This window comes from Ambystoma mexicanum, chromosome 12 (assembly GCF_040938575.1).
Source record: "Ambystoma mexicanum isolate Mex_15411 chromosome 12, UKY_AmexF1_1, whole genome shotgun sequence".
NCBI lineage: Eukaryota > Metazoa > Chordata > Amphibia > Caudata > Ambystomatidae > Ambystoma > Ambystoma mexicanum.
Genome location: NC_090936.1, coordinates 457,024,751 through 457,041,591, shown reverse-complemented (window position 1 = coordinate 457,041,591; position 16,841 = coordinate 457,024,751). Strand labels below are relative to the sequence as shown.

The following is a 16,841-nucleotide window of genomic DNA, read 5'->3' as shown; positions in this document are numbered from 1 at the left end:
ATGTCCGTAGCACTTGAGAGTTGAGGACGCCCTGGCTTTTGCAAGGATCTCTCTGCAGTCAGCCGGGATATCGTACCCTCCAAACTCTAGCGCCAGGCCTGCAAGTTCAGCGACTCTGGGTTGTGAAGAAGTATGGTGTCTGCTTCTCTGGAGAGAAGATCCGTGTCCGCCGGCAGCTTGACTGGTGGGGACGCTGACAAGTCCAGAAGGTCCGGGAACCAGATCTACCTCGGCCACGCCGGTGCGACCAGGATCATCCTGCACCGGGACCTCTTGAGCTGGTTCACGAGTCGGAGCAGCAACGGCAATGGAGGGAACGCATAAAGAAACAGGCCTTCCCAGGGGAACGAGAAAGCATCGCACATGCTCCTCGGCTGGGGAAACCTGCTGGCGAACCTCTGGGACTTGGAGTTCGTCGCTGTCGCGAACAGGTCGATCTGGGGTTTTCCCCATCATCGGAAGAGTCGATCCACTTGATCCTGACGTAGTTCCCACTCTTGGCACGAGCGCAGCTCCCTGCTGAGTGAGTCGGCGATGGTGTTTTTTATCCCTGCCAGATGAAAGGGCACCAGAAACATCCCTTGGGCGACGGCCCAATGCCACAGATCCTGGGCTTTCTTGGAGAGGGCTGGGGATCTGGTTCCTCCCTGCTTCCGGATTTAGAACATCGTGGTGGTGTTGTCGGTGAAGATTCTCACCACCTTGCCATTGAGGGACGGGAGAAAGGACCTGAGGGCCCAGAACACTGCACAGAGCTCCATGATGTTGATGTGGAGCGTCTTCTCCTCCGGGAGCCAAAGGCCTCTCGCGTGAAGTTCTCCGGTGTGCGCTCCCCACCCTTCCTGGGAGGCATCCGTCGTTACCGTTATCTGGTGGGAAGGGGTCTGAAAGTCTGTGCCCGCCGTCAGATGAGCGCAGGTGCCCCACCACCGGATCGCTCGTCGGAAGGTCTCGTTGAGCGGGATCCTGTCCTCGAAGCTGCCCGTTGCTTGGATCCAGCGGGAGTCGAGGAACTCTTGCAGAGGGCGCATCCGAAGCCTGCACAGGCGCGCAAGATATATGCAGGAGGACATCATCCCGAGAAGGGACTTGATGGACCTCACCCTGACCACGTCCGTGGCAAGCAGGCGCTGCACCTTGCCCAGGATGGCCTTCGTCCTTTCTTCCGACGGTGAGGCCAGACGCGCCACTGTGTTGAGCTTTGCTCCCAGAAACAGTGCGACTTGCGACGGGACCAGGTGGGTTTTGGGAAAGTTGATGGAGAAACCCAGGTCCGAGAGCAGCTGGACGGTCTTTGCTGTGTGATCCAAGGTGAGCTCCCTTGTCCCTGCTCGGATGAGCCAGTCGTCCAGGTAGGGGTAGACGTGGATCCCCTGCAGGCGCAGCCGTGCCACCATCGGTGCGAGGCACTTGGTGAACACCCTGGGTGCCGACTTCAATCCGAACGGGAGGGCCTTGAACTGGTAGTGCCGTCCTTGGACCACGAACCTGAGGAACTTTCGGTGACCTTTCAGAATGGGGATGTGGAAGTATGCATTCTCCAAATCCAACGACGACAGGAAATCACCCTCCTCCAGTTGTCCCAGCACGTGCTGGAGGGTGACCATCCGGAATTTCTGTGCCTTGATGTATTTGTTCAGCCGTCGCAGGTCCAGGATGGGGCGCCATCCTCTTGTCTTCTTTTTACTAGGAAGTACCTTGAGTATACTCCGGAGCCCCAGAGCCTCTTCGGGACGAGCTCGATGGCACCTTTTCTGAGCAACGCCCTCACCTCCAAGAGTAGTTGAGGGATGTGATTTTCCTTCCTGACCACGGGTGGAATGCGGGGGAATTTTTTTAGAAATTCGAGGGTGTGCCCCTGGGCCAGGGCGTCCAGCACCCAACGGTCGGTGGAGATAGAGTCCCACACGCTGACGAACTTCCCCAGCCGGCCTCCCACTGGGGTGCTTCGGTGTGGGCCCGACCCCGCTGTCGGTTCAATCTTGCTTGGCGGACGCCTTGCCGCCTTGGCCTCCCTGGCGGCGACAGCGGGGTCCCCCCCACTTGCCTCGTCCTCTATAGGCTTCCTGCGATGAGGAGCGGGCCGCTTGGCGGTACGTAGAGGAGCCACCGCCAAACCCCTTGGAGGCACTCTGCTTGCCTCCGGCGCTCCGAAAGGACGGCCTCTGTTGCCGGAGGACGTCTAGGGCCCTAGCATTCTCTGTGTCCAGCTTGATGGCTTGGAGGGACTCATCCACCGTTTTCCCAAACAGGTTGTTCCCGTCGAACGGCATGTCCAGTACCTTGGCTTGCACATCCTGGCGGAAATCCGTCGCCTTGAGCCAACCTTGTTGTCTAAGGCAAACGCAGTTGCCTAGCTGGCGGAAACCGGTGTCGTCAATGTCCGTTGTCAATGTAATGGCGTGATCCGACGCCACTTCACCTTCTTGCAAGGTCTCCAGGGCATCAGCCCTCTTGTCATCCGGTAGGAAGTCCAACAGGGGCGCGATCTTGAACCATAACTCCCTGTCGTAGCGGGCCACGATTGCGAGGGTGTTGGCCGCCTTAATCGTTGTTGCCACCGACGAGATAAGTCGTCGTCCCATTGTGTCCAGCTTCTTCCCTTCGCCGTCCGGCGGGGAAGTTGTTGTTGAGAGCAACACCCCCCTGCTTTCTTCTTGGCCGCCGCTGAGACGACCGAGTCCAGGGTAGGTTGTGCCCTAAGGCACAGAGGGGCTGTGTCGGGGACCTGGTACTTCTTCTCGTACCGATCCTTCTTGGCAGGCGTCATAGAAGGGTTCTTGAGAAGGGTGAGACCCTCGTCCCAGATGTCATCCAGCAGAGGCACGGCGAGGACTGACTTCCTCCTGGCCTCGCGCCTTTGGTAAAGGAAACCTTCCTTCTTCTCCTCGGGGCAGAGCTGAAAAGGCTTGGATGCCCTGTTGATCATTGCGTGGAAAGATCCGATCTCATCGGATGGGGAGGCCCGGGCCGGTGATGGGAGCTACGTCCCATCGTCACCGCCGTCATCGTCGGTACCCGTCGTTGTCGGTACCTGTCGTGGCCGTGTCTGTTCCCGTGTCATCCCCAGGGACGGGGGACGTGGGTAAAGGCCGAGCAGGCCGCGACGGCTGAGAAGGTGGGGCTGGGTGGATCCATCTTCTCTTGTTCGGGGGGCTTCCAGCCAGGACCGGCTCTGGTTCCTCCGCAGGACCTGGTACCGGGTCCTCTGTCGGTGGTAAGGGCAATCTCGTCCTTATCTCTGAACATAAGGATTGTATCACCAACAAAATGGCCGCCGAGTTATCCTGCGGCTCCGGAAGCGACGGCTGACTATGACCCTCGCCAGTGCCGCCGTCACTTTCATCGTCACCCTCGTCGGGATCCCTCCCGTGGGGACGGGCCTCCTCGACGCCCTCGTCGAGGCCCTCTAGGACTTCTGCCAACTCCTCCTCAGATGTTGTGTCCGTGTCCACGATGGCCACTGCCCCCCCCTCTTTTTCCGCCGGGGTCTTCACAGGGGTCTTTTCGATAGGTCTGAAAGAGGCTTCCCTATGCGGAGGCAGGGAGACTCTGGGCCCCGAGGTCGCCTCCACTGGTGTAGCCTCCACAGGCTGCACCAGGGCCGCCGCGACTCCCTCGATAGAGGCCTTGGCCGGGTGAATCAAGGCCTTCACCGCCTTAGGCGCGTTTGAGGCCTTCACCTTGGGGGGAGAGTCACCGCCTCGCTCCCCCTCGGCCGAATCCTTCGAGATCAACCGGGGCCTCTCCAGAGGCTTCCCCGGGTTCTTGGATTTCCTCTTCCTCTGGTGGTTGATGGTGCTGGGGAAGGTGCGCCCTGCCTGGCAGCCGAAGAGCTCGACCGTTCGGCGCTCCCGGTGCCCACGGACTCGCAGTGCTTTGCCTTCTGTTGGGCCCCCATCGCTGGGGCGCCCTCACAGGACTTAGAAGACCACTCGGACTTCTTCTTCTTCTTCTTCTCACCTGACGGACTCCTTCCTTCCAGCCAGTTGGAGAGACGAAGATGATCTTTATCCACGTGCGTTTTGTCCTCATGAAGGCAGTAGAGACATTTCGAATGCTCGTCCTCCTTGAACACATTCTGTAGCTGGCATCCAGGGCAGGCCCTGAACAGTTTTCCGGGCGTCGAGCTTCCTTTCTCCTGGGCAATGTTCGGGTAGGCCGCAGAAACTTCTGGAATCCTCCAAGAAGCGTAACTCGACAAAATCTTCGCCCTTGAGGGGCGTAGAAAAATCCAACACAGATCCCCGTGAATCAGATGTAGAGACGGTGGAGCTTGAGGCTCTATTTGACCGAAAAATGAGAAATTCTCTTTGAAAAAGCGCGAAAACGCAGCAAAAGCTCGAGAGCTAAGCAGGAGGACTCCCAACACTTGAGTGTGTGTAAAAATCTGAAGATGGCTGCCAGAGGCGGGGCTTAGGGAGGGGGCAGTCATTGGCTGGGGGCAGTATGACCCAGAGACCAGTGATTGGTTACTACTGAGAAAGACGGATCAGAAACAAAACTGATACTGATTTTTTCTTTACCGAGGATTCCCAGCCTGACGACGGGGAATATTCATGAGCATGTGAATCCATGCCAGACCCCGTGCTGGAGAAACATACATGCACATTCAAGTGCCATACTTCACATATAAAATAATATCAAGCTTGCAGGGAAGGATGCAAGCATTTGGGAAGCCCACACCTGTTTTGGTCTTTTTCTGAGTCCTTAGCTTGAGTTAGCAGCTGTATCATTATTTTAAATACTGCTGCAAAAGAAACCCAAAAGAGTTTTACTTTCATTTGAAGAATGTTTTTTTTGTTGTTTTCCCCTGGGAGCATTTGCACTGCTGTGTGGTCAAGCCCCCCTGCTCTTGAAGAGCCGAGGACCCCACCCGCAGGGTAAAAGCCCTCAGGAAAGGGTGCAAGTGTGTGGCACCTGCAGGTGCAAGGACCCTGTGATGAAGCTTTTGTATTAGTGGACTGCGCAGGATTTCGCAGAACAGCAATAGCAGTTGTATAACCAGCTTCAATCAAGCAACCAGGCAAGACTGAAGGGTATGCAGTGTTAAGAACGAAAAATAAATAAACAACAAACTTTTTCAGTGACAGCTGAATAACGACTAAAAAGTCGAATTCTGTTGTTAAAGTATATATGGAAGTGGGGTAAGGTATTAAAGGGGGTGAGGATAGTTTGGGGGGTAAAACAGCTGCAGAAACAGTGGGAGTCAGGGGGGAGACCGCCCCAAATTAAAAAAATAGAAAAGAAACGTGACTTTTTTTGTTATTAAAGTGTCACTGAAAAACTATGTGATTATTTTTGTTTTCGTTATAAACACATGGCTCCGACTGAAGATGCCCAGGTGAGAAGCTGGGCTGGGTCGGGTACGGCGAAACAATGCTATTGCAACCTTGCTAATGGCACTAACCGAAATTGAAAGCTATGGTTAAAAAAAAAGAAAACGTAAAAGTGCATAAAGAACACAAAAGTATACCCAACCTAACTACATACCACTGTCCCAGCACAATCAAGCATGTCTCTGGCCACACCTAAACAGAACTCTCACCCTAAGGCGGAAGATCCCAACTGTTCTACCTGTAACTGGTGCAGCTGAACCTTGCTCTTGTAGCCCAATAGGTCCTGTGGGGGAGGAAAACATCCTGATAAAAGCAATCCACCAATTCCTCTGTACTTTTGATAACCGCGTGGAACAGAACTCCTTGGGTGAAAGAACTAAAATAAAAGAAGAGAAGGCCAGCCAGAAGGAGGTCGCCCTGCAGGCCATTTCCTATAGCCCCATGCAACGGGTTATAGCTAGCACAGTTGCTGCCATACCGAATCCAATGTTATTATGGGGCACGAAAAGGAGTTTGCCCCTGATCTTTGACGCACTTTCCCTAGGGCGGTTGTACGGGGCCCAACAGAAAGGAAAGTGACAATGAGACTAACAAGATCAATACGCCCGTTATGCCATCTGAGGCCCTGAATCACAATCAGCATACTGATCTGCTTTACACTCCTGTTCCTACTGTAACCACCATAACCAGCACGGAGGGAGACACAGCCTTATCCCTGATGGCCAGTACAGGTGTGACCCCCTCGAACGTAGGACAAACGTTTGGCCCACGAGGAGGGGTGCTAATGAAGTGCACATCCTGTGACGTGGATAGTAGGGATGACAAAATAACATTGATTCAGGTCCTTCTACAAGGGACTATGAGCTTTGAGAGCGGTGACCAAACACGCGATAGCCCTTTATGCCCAGCCTGTTGTCCACCCTCCCTGTCTGGGCCGTCGTTGAAGCACCTCCCCGACCGGCTGGAAAAGGGGCACCCACGGCCAATGAGTGCAATTGTAGCAAAGTCTTATCTGTGCTGGCGACATTAAAGAAGTTACTCCTATCCCTTATCGGAGCGGTTGGAATGAGGGGGGACCACAAGGGAGTTCCCAACCAGCAAGAAGAGTGACATAAGGTATTTAAAGCCTGTGGAGACCATAGTACCCAGTAATTCGGATGTCATTTTAAGTGTGGTCAGCACCAATCCAGTCAGGGTAGGCACATTAGGGGAAATAGAGAGTTGGTGGGATTAACAGTGCATTGGCCGACAAAGGAATAATGGCCTCAGGTATACAGAGGTGATCATACCCAGAGTACACACAGCGGACAGACCTTTACATCATCCATGCCCTTGCTGACCCCTGCCTGGCAAGAAGATTGCACACCAAGAGCTAAAGTTGTGGGGGGAAAGATATCCAGCGGGGCTGGTTATGTTAAACGAAATCCCACCACTAAAACCAACGAGTTGATAGAGGCCGGTGGGGGGGGGGGTGGTACTATTTCTTCACAATGTCCTTTGAGGAAGGCATGGTATCCAACAATGGACACTGACACAATATTCACAAGTTTGAAAACCTTTATTTACTTTTAAGGGGGTTGAAACACCACTATCTTGCTCTAACACTAAGTGCTCAACCTTCAAAATAAAAGGTAAACAGACCTGGTCAGTCTGGGCGAAATCATAATATTTAAACTAGAAAACCTAATGCCCGCCCTCACTCTATTATAATAAACATGCACAGGGAAATGTATTCGTAAAGGAAAAATCAGTGTGAAACAAAAATGAGTGAATGGAAAAAATATGTCTCACTAGGGCTCCTCTACCTCACCTTATATGGCATGCAGGCTTTAGGAGGAACACTTTGCACTCGGACACACTCTGGGTTGCAGACACCTTAGCAGTTTGCTCTGTCTCCCGGAGCCTTCTTAAGTTCTCGAATTGCTTGTCCCAGCAATTGGAGGGTTCAACCTCTCAGGTTTCCACCCCCACCCACCCCAAGTCCAGGTTATCCCCCTTCTTTTCTGCACAGCTTAATAAGGTATCCAGGTATAAGTCATTTTATCGGAAACAAAACAGAGTGGTAGGTAACAGAGTGGACAATAACACCGAAAAGTTTAAATAAATATATAAAGGGTAGTGGGGTAAGGGGTTAAAATGGGTCGGGATGGGGTGGCTTTAAAAGGGTGGAAAAAAGGGTGTTTGGAGGAAGGCCCAAATACACAATTCTGTATTTTTCAGTGTTTTGTCCCTGATGAAATCATTCTGTAATTGTGGTTGGTAAGATCACACATAACCCCTAATAATTGTCTTTCAATCTGGTTACAGTTCAACAAAAATGTCTCTCAATCTGGTTATAGTCCCATTTAAACTCCCCTCAAATCGAGCTTGAGCATAAGCTTTTCGGGGTTCCCTTCCCCATGCTTTCATCATATCTTTTGTAAGACTTCCCTCCATCGGGCTCGATTCTTTTCCTTCTTGTCGAAGACTTTCGCAAGTATGAGGACTTTTGCTTTACTTTGGCATTTTTCCATAGGATTCTCACAATCATTCCTTTTCCCTTGCAATGCCTCTTGATACTTGTGTTTCTTAGTTTCACCAAAGTTTACTTTACGCTCCCAGTTTCCCTCTGCCAGGATCAAACTGACTGGTTTATACCTTTCAAATGTATTCGCCTTTATGCATTCACCTATTTCACTTCTTTCTGTCTTTGTCACTTCACAACCTTTCACAGAGGCTTTCGAATGGGCTACTTCCTTTTCGCCTGACCACTCTACTACTTAGTACTTGTGAGTCAATATTCTTAAACACAGGCTCACTTTCTCTCGCGGCATATCTTCTCATGCGTTACCTTCATTTTCCCTTAGCAACAGTTGCAGGCACTCCGAATCACAGACCGTATACTTTACTCACCGGTTGCGTTAGAGAGGCTTGCCTGCTTGTCGCGTCTTTCAATGTGAAGTCAAGGTCGTTACTCTCGCTGCTCTGGTGCCTACCCAACTCTGCTGCTCACCCGGGTGGACAGCTGTTAACCTTGTTGCACTGGATACAATTGCTCTTACTTCCCAGTTTAGCTGGCTGGCGCAGCCCACGCGGCTTTCAGGATTCAACGATTGCTGGCAAAAGGGGTTTCTGGCTTTTAGCTTCTTTCCCCAAGTCCTCTGATCTGTTGCTCTCCTTTGCCTGGCTCGCCCCCTCTCTGGAAGAGCTGCTCCTTCCTGTGCACCACCTTGCTTAGAGTGTGCTCTTGTGCCCATCCTTTTAACCATGTGGGGAGAGGCAATAGGGGTCAGGTGTGTACGATTACAATTAAGTTCCTGACCCGGCCTGATCTCATTAATGGGACAACATGAGGGTAGTTGGTGGTGGTCTTTCTTCTGTGTCATAAGGTGTTTTATACAGGTAATCTTTACTACTCCCAGTTGTCTCTTCTTCTTCCCAGTATTATGTAAAAATGGGGAGGGGGAGATGTTGTGTGTTTGGAAATGTCCCAAAACGGTAGAGGGAGTGTGCGATTGTCAGTAACTGTAAGAAGGGGGATACTGTGGCTCACCATCCGGTGTCTCTGCCCCACTCTCGGAGGACCTCTGACTCAGGTGATCCTCCCGCCCTTGTACACCCCCAGGGTTTGGATCCAAAGACAATGGCCATGCCCTGGCCAACTGAGCAAAGGATCCCTGGGTTTGGGCAGTGAAACACCTTCCGGTTTTTCACAGTAACCAAACTGAACCCTAACAAATTTAAAACCAGGGAAGCCCTTGTGAACAAGTGTACGCACTGGCTACGTGCCATACAGGGTTGCATCCTTGGAACTCGTTATGACATCCAAAGCTGCATTAGGTCACAACACCAGGGGGAAAGCACTCATGAATCCATACGAATTGAATTTAGGGAGTCGAGAGTGGAAAACAGCATACCGAGATTTAACAAGAGATGCCACCCCTCATCAAACAGCGCCATAGAAATTAGAACACACTCCATGTATAATGCTGATAATTTCTCTGAAACCAGGCTACAAGGCTTAGTGCTTTCTGGCACAAACACTGTCCCCCTCTGGAAAAGAACACTTGGTAACCCCCTTTGCCAAAGTACCCATCCCATAGGTACAACTGATGAGTCAGCCGTTATTGTAATTTTTTCTGAACAAGCTTTTCCTGGGAATTGAGCGTGTTGGTGTACCGACACGCTCAAGGGGTTTATTGTAATTGATTCAACTATTATAAGGGTTGGATTTATATGTTCTTTTTTCTCCTTTCTTTTCATGTGTCACATTGTACTTTTATGGCCTCACGGCTGAAATAAAGTTATTGACTGACTGAATAACATCAATTAACAATGTACACGTCCTCATTGTAAATACATATAATTTAGTAAACAAACATAGCAGTATCAAAAGAAAATACAATAAAAAACTAAAACATTGTTAACATGTATACAGTGAAAGCCTAGTAACATTTACTTCTACAAATATATATCCAACATTTTTTGTCATTACACTATGTATAAAAAATGCAAACACATAATGTGTGCTTAATTAAATTTAGTAAATAATGCAAACTGTAAATACTAACAAAATCAGCACAAATGTAATACACATTAAAAACAGAAACAAAAACAGTTTAACATTTATATTAAAAAAAATATTCACACATCACATTACATTGCTTTCACTGTAAATCATTTTAGAGCAAAAACAAAATAAATGTACAACAAAAACAGGGCGAGTTAGGGTTACCATGATCTTTGATTTTAATATAATATTGTTTTAAATCGATTAATACATTTTATTATGTTGTTACCTTACCATTATTATTTTTGATGTTTGTCGACGTTCATTTTTTGTTGATTGTACCTTAACATTTGTAAAAATGTTTTTCAAATTACACATATATATGTCACACTATGTCCTAAAACAATATCACTTGTTTCTTACGATTCTGCTCCATTCAACATAATGGTACCATTCACCAGTCTTGCTGAGAATCTCCTTTATATTAATTTACATGGTTGTCGTATCTAAATAGATTCCTTAAAGTATACTGTACCACAAAGTGCAATGGATCTCTTTACTTACATTAATAGTTTTTAAAGCCCCCCCCCACTCAATTGTACATTTATGATTTACATTTAGCAGTTTGGTTCCAACTTTTGTTCATCGTCTTCCTTAAACGCTGTTCTGCTAGGAGATTCCAACACCATGTTATGTTAAATTGGTATACTAACACTACACTCTCTCATATAAGTACAGCGATTCATCAGTGATCTTCTCTATTTTCCACTCCAGTTCAAATTAGTGCATCAATTATATTCTATGATTATCTTCTCCAATTAGTATGTCATGCTCCATTGTTTGATTCTGATATGGAATAAAATTATTCAATTTATATTTTTCAACATTTCCTCTATTTATAAATTATCACATATTCCAGTTTAATTCCATTCACATTATCACACATAATCACTCAAGTTGTTCCTTACCTAAGTATACTTGTTCTGTTAACCATTTACAGTGACGCTCATGAGCGCGTGTTCATCGGCATGTCGGGCGCCTTCTTGCGGGTCCTTTTTATACCCTTTAAAGCATAGAAAAGCAGGACTATTTAAAACAAGCACTGATGGTTTAGTTTTTCCACAGTGGCCATCTTTTAATGCGAGACGAGACCGACTTCCCAGTTTTTGTTTCAATTATAACAGGTTTTAGCAATTCCCTTCAATCTTTATATACTTAAAATTAAAGATACAGAATTATACTGGTTCCATTAACGAAGATTTTAAACTTACTGAATGCAAATGTAGTCCGTGAGTTTGCAATATACCAAATCCATAACTAACTTTCTCCTAGTAATTTGATTACTACTGCGCTGTGGTGTACAGCTTTAACAGCGTCAAAATACTCATTTTAAATTATTTTGAAAAATCGCATTGTCAAATTATTTGGATTACAGTAACCCCAATATCAGCTCTATTTATATTGTAATTTGTAAATTTTCATAATATTCTCCATTCACATCTACTTATAATAATACATAGATCTCCACTGGTATATGTTGTGTGGGAGCGAGGGGCCATCAGGCCCCTCTCATCCTCTACTTCTCAGTACAAAACTCGGACCAAGTGTCTCCAGTAGTGGGTTCGCCCCTTGTGCTTATGCAATGTTAACGTTGGTTGACTTTCGCATAGATGGGACCACTGAGCAGGACACAGGGCATCCATTTTTGTACCCCCTTTTGACTCCATCTTGGTGACTAGGCCTCACTGCGATAGTACAAAAACGCTTCTCTTCCCTTTTCTCGCAGCAGCACGGCCAGGCGAGCAGAGCACAGGGCCCCCACCCTCGTTCTCACTCTGGTTGGAAACCTTCACGGGTCCATTCTCACGAAGAAGCCGGAGATGTTTGCAACACAATTGTAAATGTAACACATCACTCTTCCTCTGAGATTACTGTCCCGCATGTGAACCAGCATCAGCTAAGCACATAGCTCGTCCACCTCCACAAACGTGTCGTACCCCTCCCGCACCCTCACCCGTGGAAATTCATTGCCATCGTGACCCTGTGTCCCTGCGAGATATTCCTTTCATTTGCCAGGCCGCTGACCATGCCATGATGCCCACCCAGAAGATCACCAACTAACATTAGACCCCTGCTGCAATATATCGTTGCCTACCACTAACAAATGCCACATACCAGAGATTCTTATGTGTACAGACCTTAACTTCAAGCAGTGTATTATAGCGGTCAAGACCCTTAACCTACGACTTGTATAATCCTATGTTATTAATAGTATAGATATATGTGTGACTTTTATAGAGACATGATAAACTACTGAAGGTCTTTGAATAACTCTTATTTAGTGCATGCATTTTTTGTGAATATATTATGTTAGCTTAGACAGTGACCACCCTGCCTCCCAACGACCTGACCTTCACCCATGCGGAGCACAGATGACTAATGTCAATCCTCCTGCTAACCGAGCGACCAAACCGGATGAAGAGATGCCACCCCACCTGACACATCGAGAGAACCGCCCAATCCGAGACCAACGTAGTATCCTATGTTAGTTGCGTCACGCACCCTATAAAACATGATGTAATGATAACTTGTGCAGAGCGCTCTCAGATATCTCTTGAATAATATTCAACTAGATAAAGACCTCTCCTTGAACCACCACAGCCTGCTCTCTTTGCCTTACTCCCCGTCAGGGGTGTGTTTGTTTTATTCTTTTGCACGTCAAAGATGGGGAGGGCACAAACATTTGGTGACCCCCTGCAACGTGATTTGGAGAGGTGCCTCGAGGCCCACACCGTGCGGCGAGATCCGGGACGCACCCCAGCAAAACCATTGCCTCCGCGGCCGACCAGCCTGTGCGCACTACAAGAAAGGGTCAAGGGTTCCCGGTTGACGAATACCCGACTGAAAAGCTGCTCGCCGAGGCGGGCCATGGCTTGGTTGGCGTGCGGACCTGACTGGGGTCAGACCGAGAACGGTGACCCTCGGATTACCTGACCAAACACGTGAGTGCCGGTTGTGAAGGTTGCCAAGGAAAGCTAAGGGGGAAAAGTACGGGGACAAGGGAACAGATGATAGTGGGTTAAGGATAAGAGCAGGGACTGTGTGAGTGATGTTGAGGCCTTTTCTGATCTGTCCTTTATATGGCCATTAGGTTTTGTGAAAAAGTGAGAAGAGGAGAAGAGGTATCCTAGCCCGAACGGGGTAGAAGGCGGCGCGGCATAGCATTGTCTCGTCCAGTGCAGATAAATAAGTGAAGATAAAAAGAAAAATAGTAGGGGTCTCGTATATTGAGTAGACTCAGAGTAGTTATTTAGAATTGTCTTTTTCCGTGTGAGCAAGAATTCCTTGGGGACAAGTAAGAGGGTTTAAGAGGTGGGGAGTGAATGAGAAGAGTAGGTAGAAGGGGGAAAGGGGAAAGGTGTTCAGTAACCGGAACAAAGGAGAAATAAAAGTGCATGTGCATGTTATGTGTTATATGTTTTTGCTTCTGTCCGTTTGTGTCTCATATCCTGAAATATTGTAAGTGATTTGTTGATAAAAAGTCATACATGCTAAAGGTGAACTACTGAAGTTAGAAATGCAATAGGTACAAAGGAAACATTGAATATTGGTACACGATAATTGCCTATAATTGAGAAACACTTGACATTGCTGATCTGTATAAGGGGACAAGTGGTTGGAGGCGGGTGATTGGAAGGGAGGCCCAGGTGCAAGTGCACGTACAAGAAAAGAGAGAAATATCGTCATGGGGGGAATAACACCGCTAGCTCATATTTGCCAACACCTCCCACTATATAGTGATAGAATACAAAAATTCCACGATCAGTGGGTGACAGAGATAAAAGGGGACAGCATAGTACCAATTTGGCCACAGGGTGGGTCGTTCGATAAACGGGTGTAAGATTTAGTGTCCACGCACTTATTGGTGAGGTATAAGGGAAAACAATTGCAGAACAGAAGGGAAGTGCTAGATCTGTGGCGGATGTTTGAGGAAATAGCCCCCACAGGAGAGGTTAAGTACGGGGAAGGCAATTGAAAAGAAGAAAACGCCAGAAGAGGTAAGTGGAACACCAAAGGGTGAGTGCTCAACGGCCACAGCTGAAAATGACACAACTAAAATATACCCCTTGATGTCAAGGCCAGCAGTAGGATTTAGCAAGCCTCTGTACATACCGCCATGCCCCACTCCCTCTAACGGAGCAATAGCTACCGCACCGCCACCATATGACAAAGGAGGCCTGTATGGCCCTACGAGTGCACCCCCTGTAAATTTAGCGCGGTTATGTGGAGATCTAGACCGCCAGCTAGCGCATGCACAGATGGAGATAACACGGCTGAGAGCATTGTGTGACAAGGGCCAAATGCTGCCGCGGGGAGGGGAAGTGTCACCATTATCTGTAGCAGATCTTACACCCTCCTTAAGCGCAACAGGGGAGTTGGCACCAGCAACATCAGAGCCAGCACAATTTATATCCTCTCATCGAACACATATATCGCAGGGGCAAGAAAAGGAATGGAGGTCGGGAGAGCACCCGTTTCATCTAAATGACAAACCAGTGAAAATTATACGCCCAGCTACCCCCGAAAGTCAGCGAGGAGAAGGACACGATGAGAATGGCGAGCAAGAAGAGGAAGTAGAAGAGGTTTGGAGTGATCTAGATGAGCATGAAGAGGGAGCGGCGGCTATGGGATCCCCACTACCATCTCAGCTCGATGATTTTGACGATCCATCAATGGCAAGGCAGATTAAGGCAGCGAGTAGGGAACATGTTGGTGAGTAAGATAAAGAAAGGGACAGTGAGTAAGACAGGAAAGAAACATAAGTTGCAGATGCCACTGATACATAAGGGAGCAGGCAGGCCACATTACATTCCGTGGGCCCAAATGGATAAAAACAACCTGTTGAAGCTCCTCCCTACACTTGCGGGAGGGGCCGGAAAATGGATACATGCATTTGGGAAAAACATGACAGGAGTACCACTCACGATAGGTGATGTAAAGAACTTGCTGGTGTCTGCTGTCGGTGATCAGGCAGACGCTGTGCGGGAAATAGCAGGGTTCCCGGGAGTGACAATGAGTTGTGACCGCTACGATGGATTGGCATTCAATAATGTTCGAGCGCAAGTATGGGACGCCTTGCGACGCACGTTTCCAGATATTCCTGATTTACATTTGGTGATGCAATGTACAATGGAGGAGAATGAGGATCCTACGCAATTCATACTGCGAGTGCAAGATTTGTGGAGAAGTGAAACTGGCACAGCGTGGAATCAATCCACGGCCTTGTTCTACTTTATTATCAAAAAAGGGCTCCCGAATGAGGTACAGAAGGCCTTGGATAAAATAGCTGGGATAGAAGCCAAGGGTTGGCCAGAAATTTAGAGTATAATCGTACACCACTGTAGGAGGATCAAAGAGAAGGAAAAGGGGATAGCACAAAAAAGGTTGGCAGATGAAGCAAAGCTAGTGCAGAACAAATTGGTGAAGGTCGCCGCCATAAACGCCAGCATAACTGCTGATAGAGAGAACGAGGGGGACGAACTTTTGGGAAACAGACCAGTTGGAATAGCAGCACTGTGGGCCGCAGGAGAACAAGGACAGTGGTGCGAAGAAGAACCACAGAGAGGACCACAGTGGCAAGAACGACCGACCAGAGGAAGAGGTGGGTTACGTGGACAGACAGGGGGATTTGGAGGTATGGGAAATAGAGGTTTCGGTGGGCAAGGGATGAGAGGTGGACAACATGGGTCATGTTGGAATTGTGGAAGGTGGGGACACCATTCGAGAGATTGCAGAATGCGGCCGTCAGGGTACTTTCAAGGGCAACCACCCATGGACAATGAACAAGTATGGGTTTGCCCGCACCCAGGTAGTCCCTATGAACTACCGATGGGGAGCGGAAGACAGCAGGACCAGTGTTATAATGAGCCCCAAATGCAACAAAGACAGCCACCCCTACAGCCACATAACAGTGCATCCCAGCCCATAGCACGACAAAACACTGTAGGAAGCGCCAGCAATGACAACTTCACAACTGCTGCAAACGGTGCACCTGCACCATTCCGTGGTGTAACAGTAGTTGGAGATAATGTCTTTTCAGTACCAGGTCAAGTGAGGTACGCAGATTAGGACAGCCCACAGGGAGCACTTGCGTGTCCAGTCCTATCCACCACCCTATGTGCAGAAGAGGAATTTGGAAACGCAGGGGCTCCCTGGGGCTATTTTAAAAGTTCATTACACAAAAGATCTAGATATAACGGTGGGGGGGAAAACAGTGCATGCACCCTTACTGTGCCACAAAGACGCGCCAATCAACTTGCTAGGAAGAGATTTGCTAAGCAAATTGAACATGACTATCTTGTTTACAGAGCGGGGAATAGTGTGTTCCACCCCAGGAGTGTGCCCAGTACGAGCAATGCTGATGATCAGCACAATGATGAATGAAGTTGTAGTGCAAGGGGTACCGATTGACATAGACATGTTTATCTATGGTATCAAGGTGTTAGCCCGAGTGGTGCCTGAAATAACAAGAAAGGAGTGGAGGACACCATCAGACTTTATATTTCGCCCAATCACAAGTGCAGATGTCGTGCCAGGAACGATAATGTCCATAGACATTGAGGCAGTTCAGGTATCGAGTAAACATATTGTGGTCATAGGCTTGGACACGCATGGGTGCAAGTGGAGAACTGTGCTATGCATAGACCTAAACATAATGCTCAGAGATATAACTGATGAAGAATTATTCACTGATAACGAAGAGGACGGAGAAATAATGATGGAAATAAGTATACCATGTGACATTATGATCCAATACAGCGAAGTGCATAACCCGCTTATGGCTACTGTCAGTGCCCCACCAACAATAGTTGAGGAAGATATGGCAAAAGTAGCACCAGAAATTTGGACCACAGGCCCCCATGATGTAGGGCTACTGCATGAAGTGACACCCATAAAGATAAAACTTAAACCAGGTGCCATACCGCCAAGAGTGAAACAATACCGAATATCGA

The 16,841-nt window shown here is 48.3% G+C and overlaps 1 protein-coding gene across 16 annotated transcripts in view; it reads right to left on the bottom strand.

The window, feature by feature from the left end:
• Positions 1–16,841, bottom strand: part of GPR19 (G protein-coupled receptor 19) — a 279,024-nt gene that overhangs the window by 30,899 nt on the left and 231,284 nt on the right. For 13 of the 16 annotated variants that reach the window (XM_069628692.1, XM_069628689.1, XM_069628696.1 and 10 more), the window contains one exon: positions 10,797–10,891. The exons of the other annotated variants lie outside the window; for them this stretch is intronic. In XM_069628692.1, coding sequence (XP_069484793.1) covers positions 10,797–10,822 — 26 coding nt within the window. In that variant the 5' untranslated portion in view covers positions 10,823–10,891. The remainder of the gene's footprint in view (positions 1–10,796; positions 10,892–16,841) is intronic. 16 annotated transcript variants of the gene reach the window in all.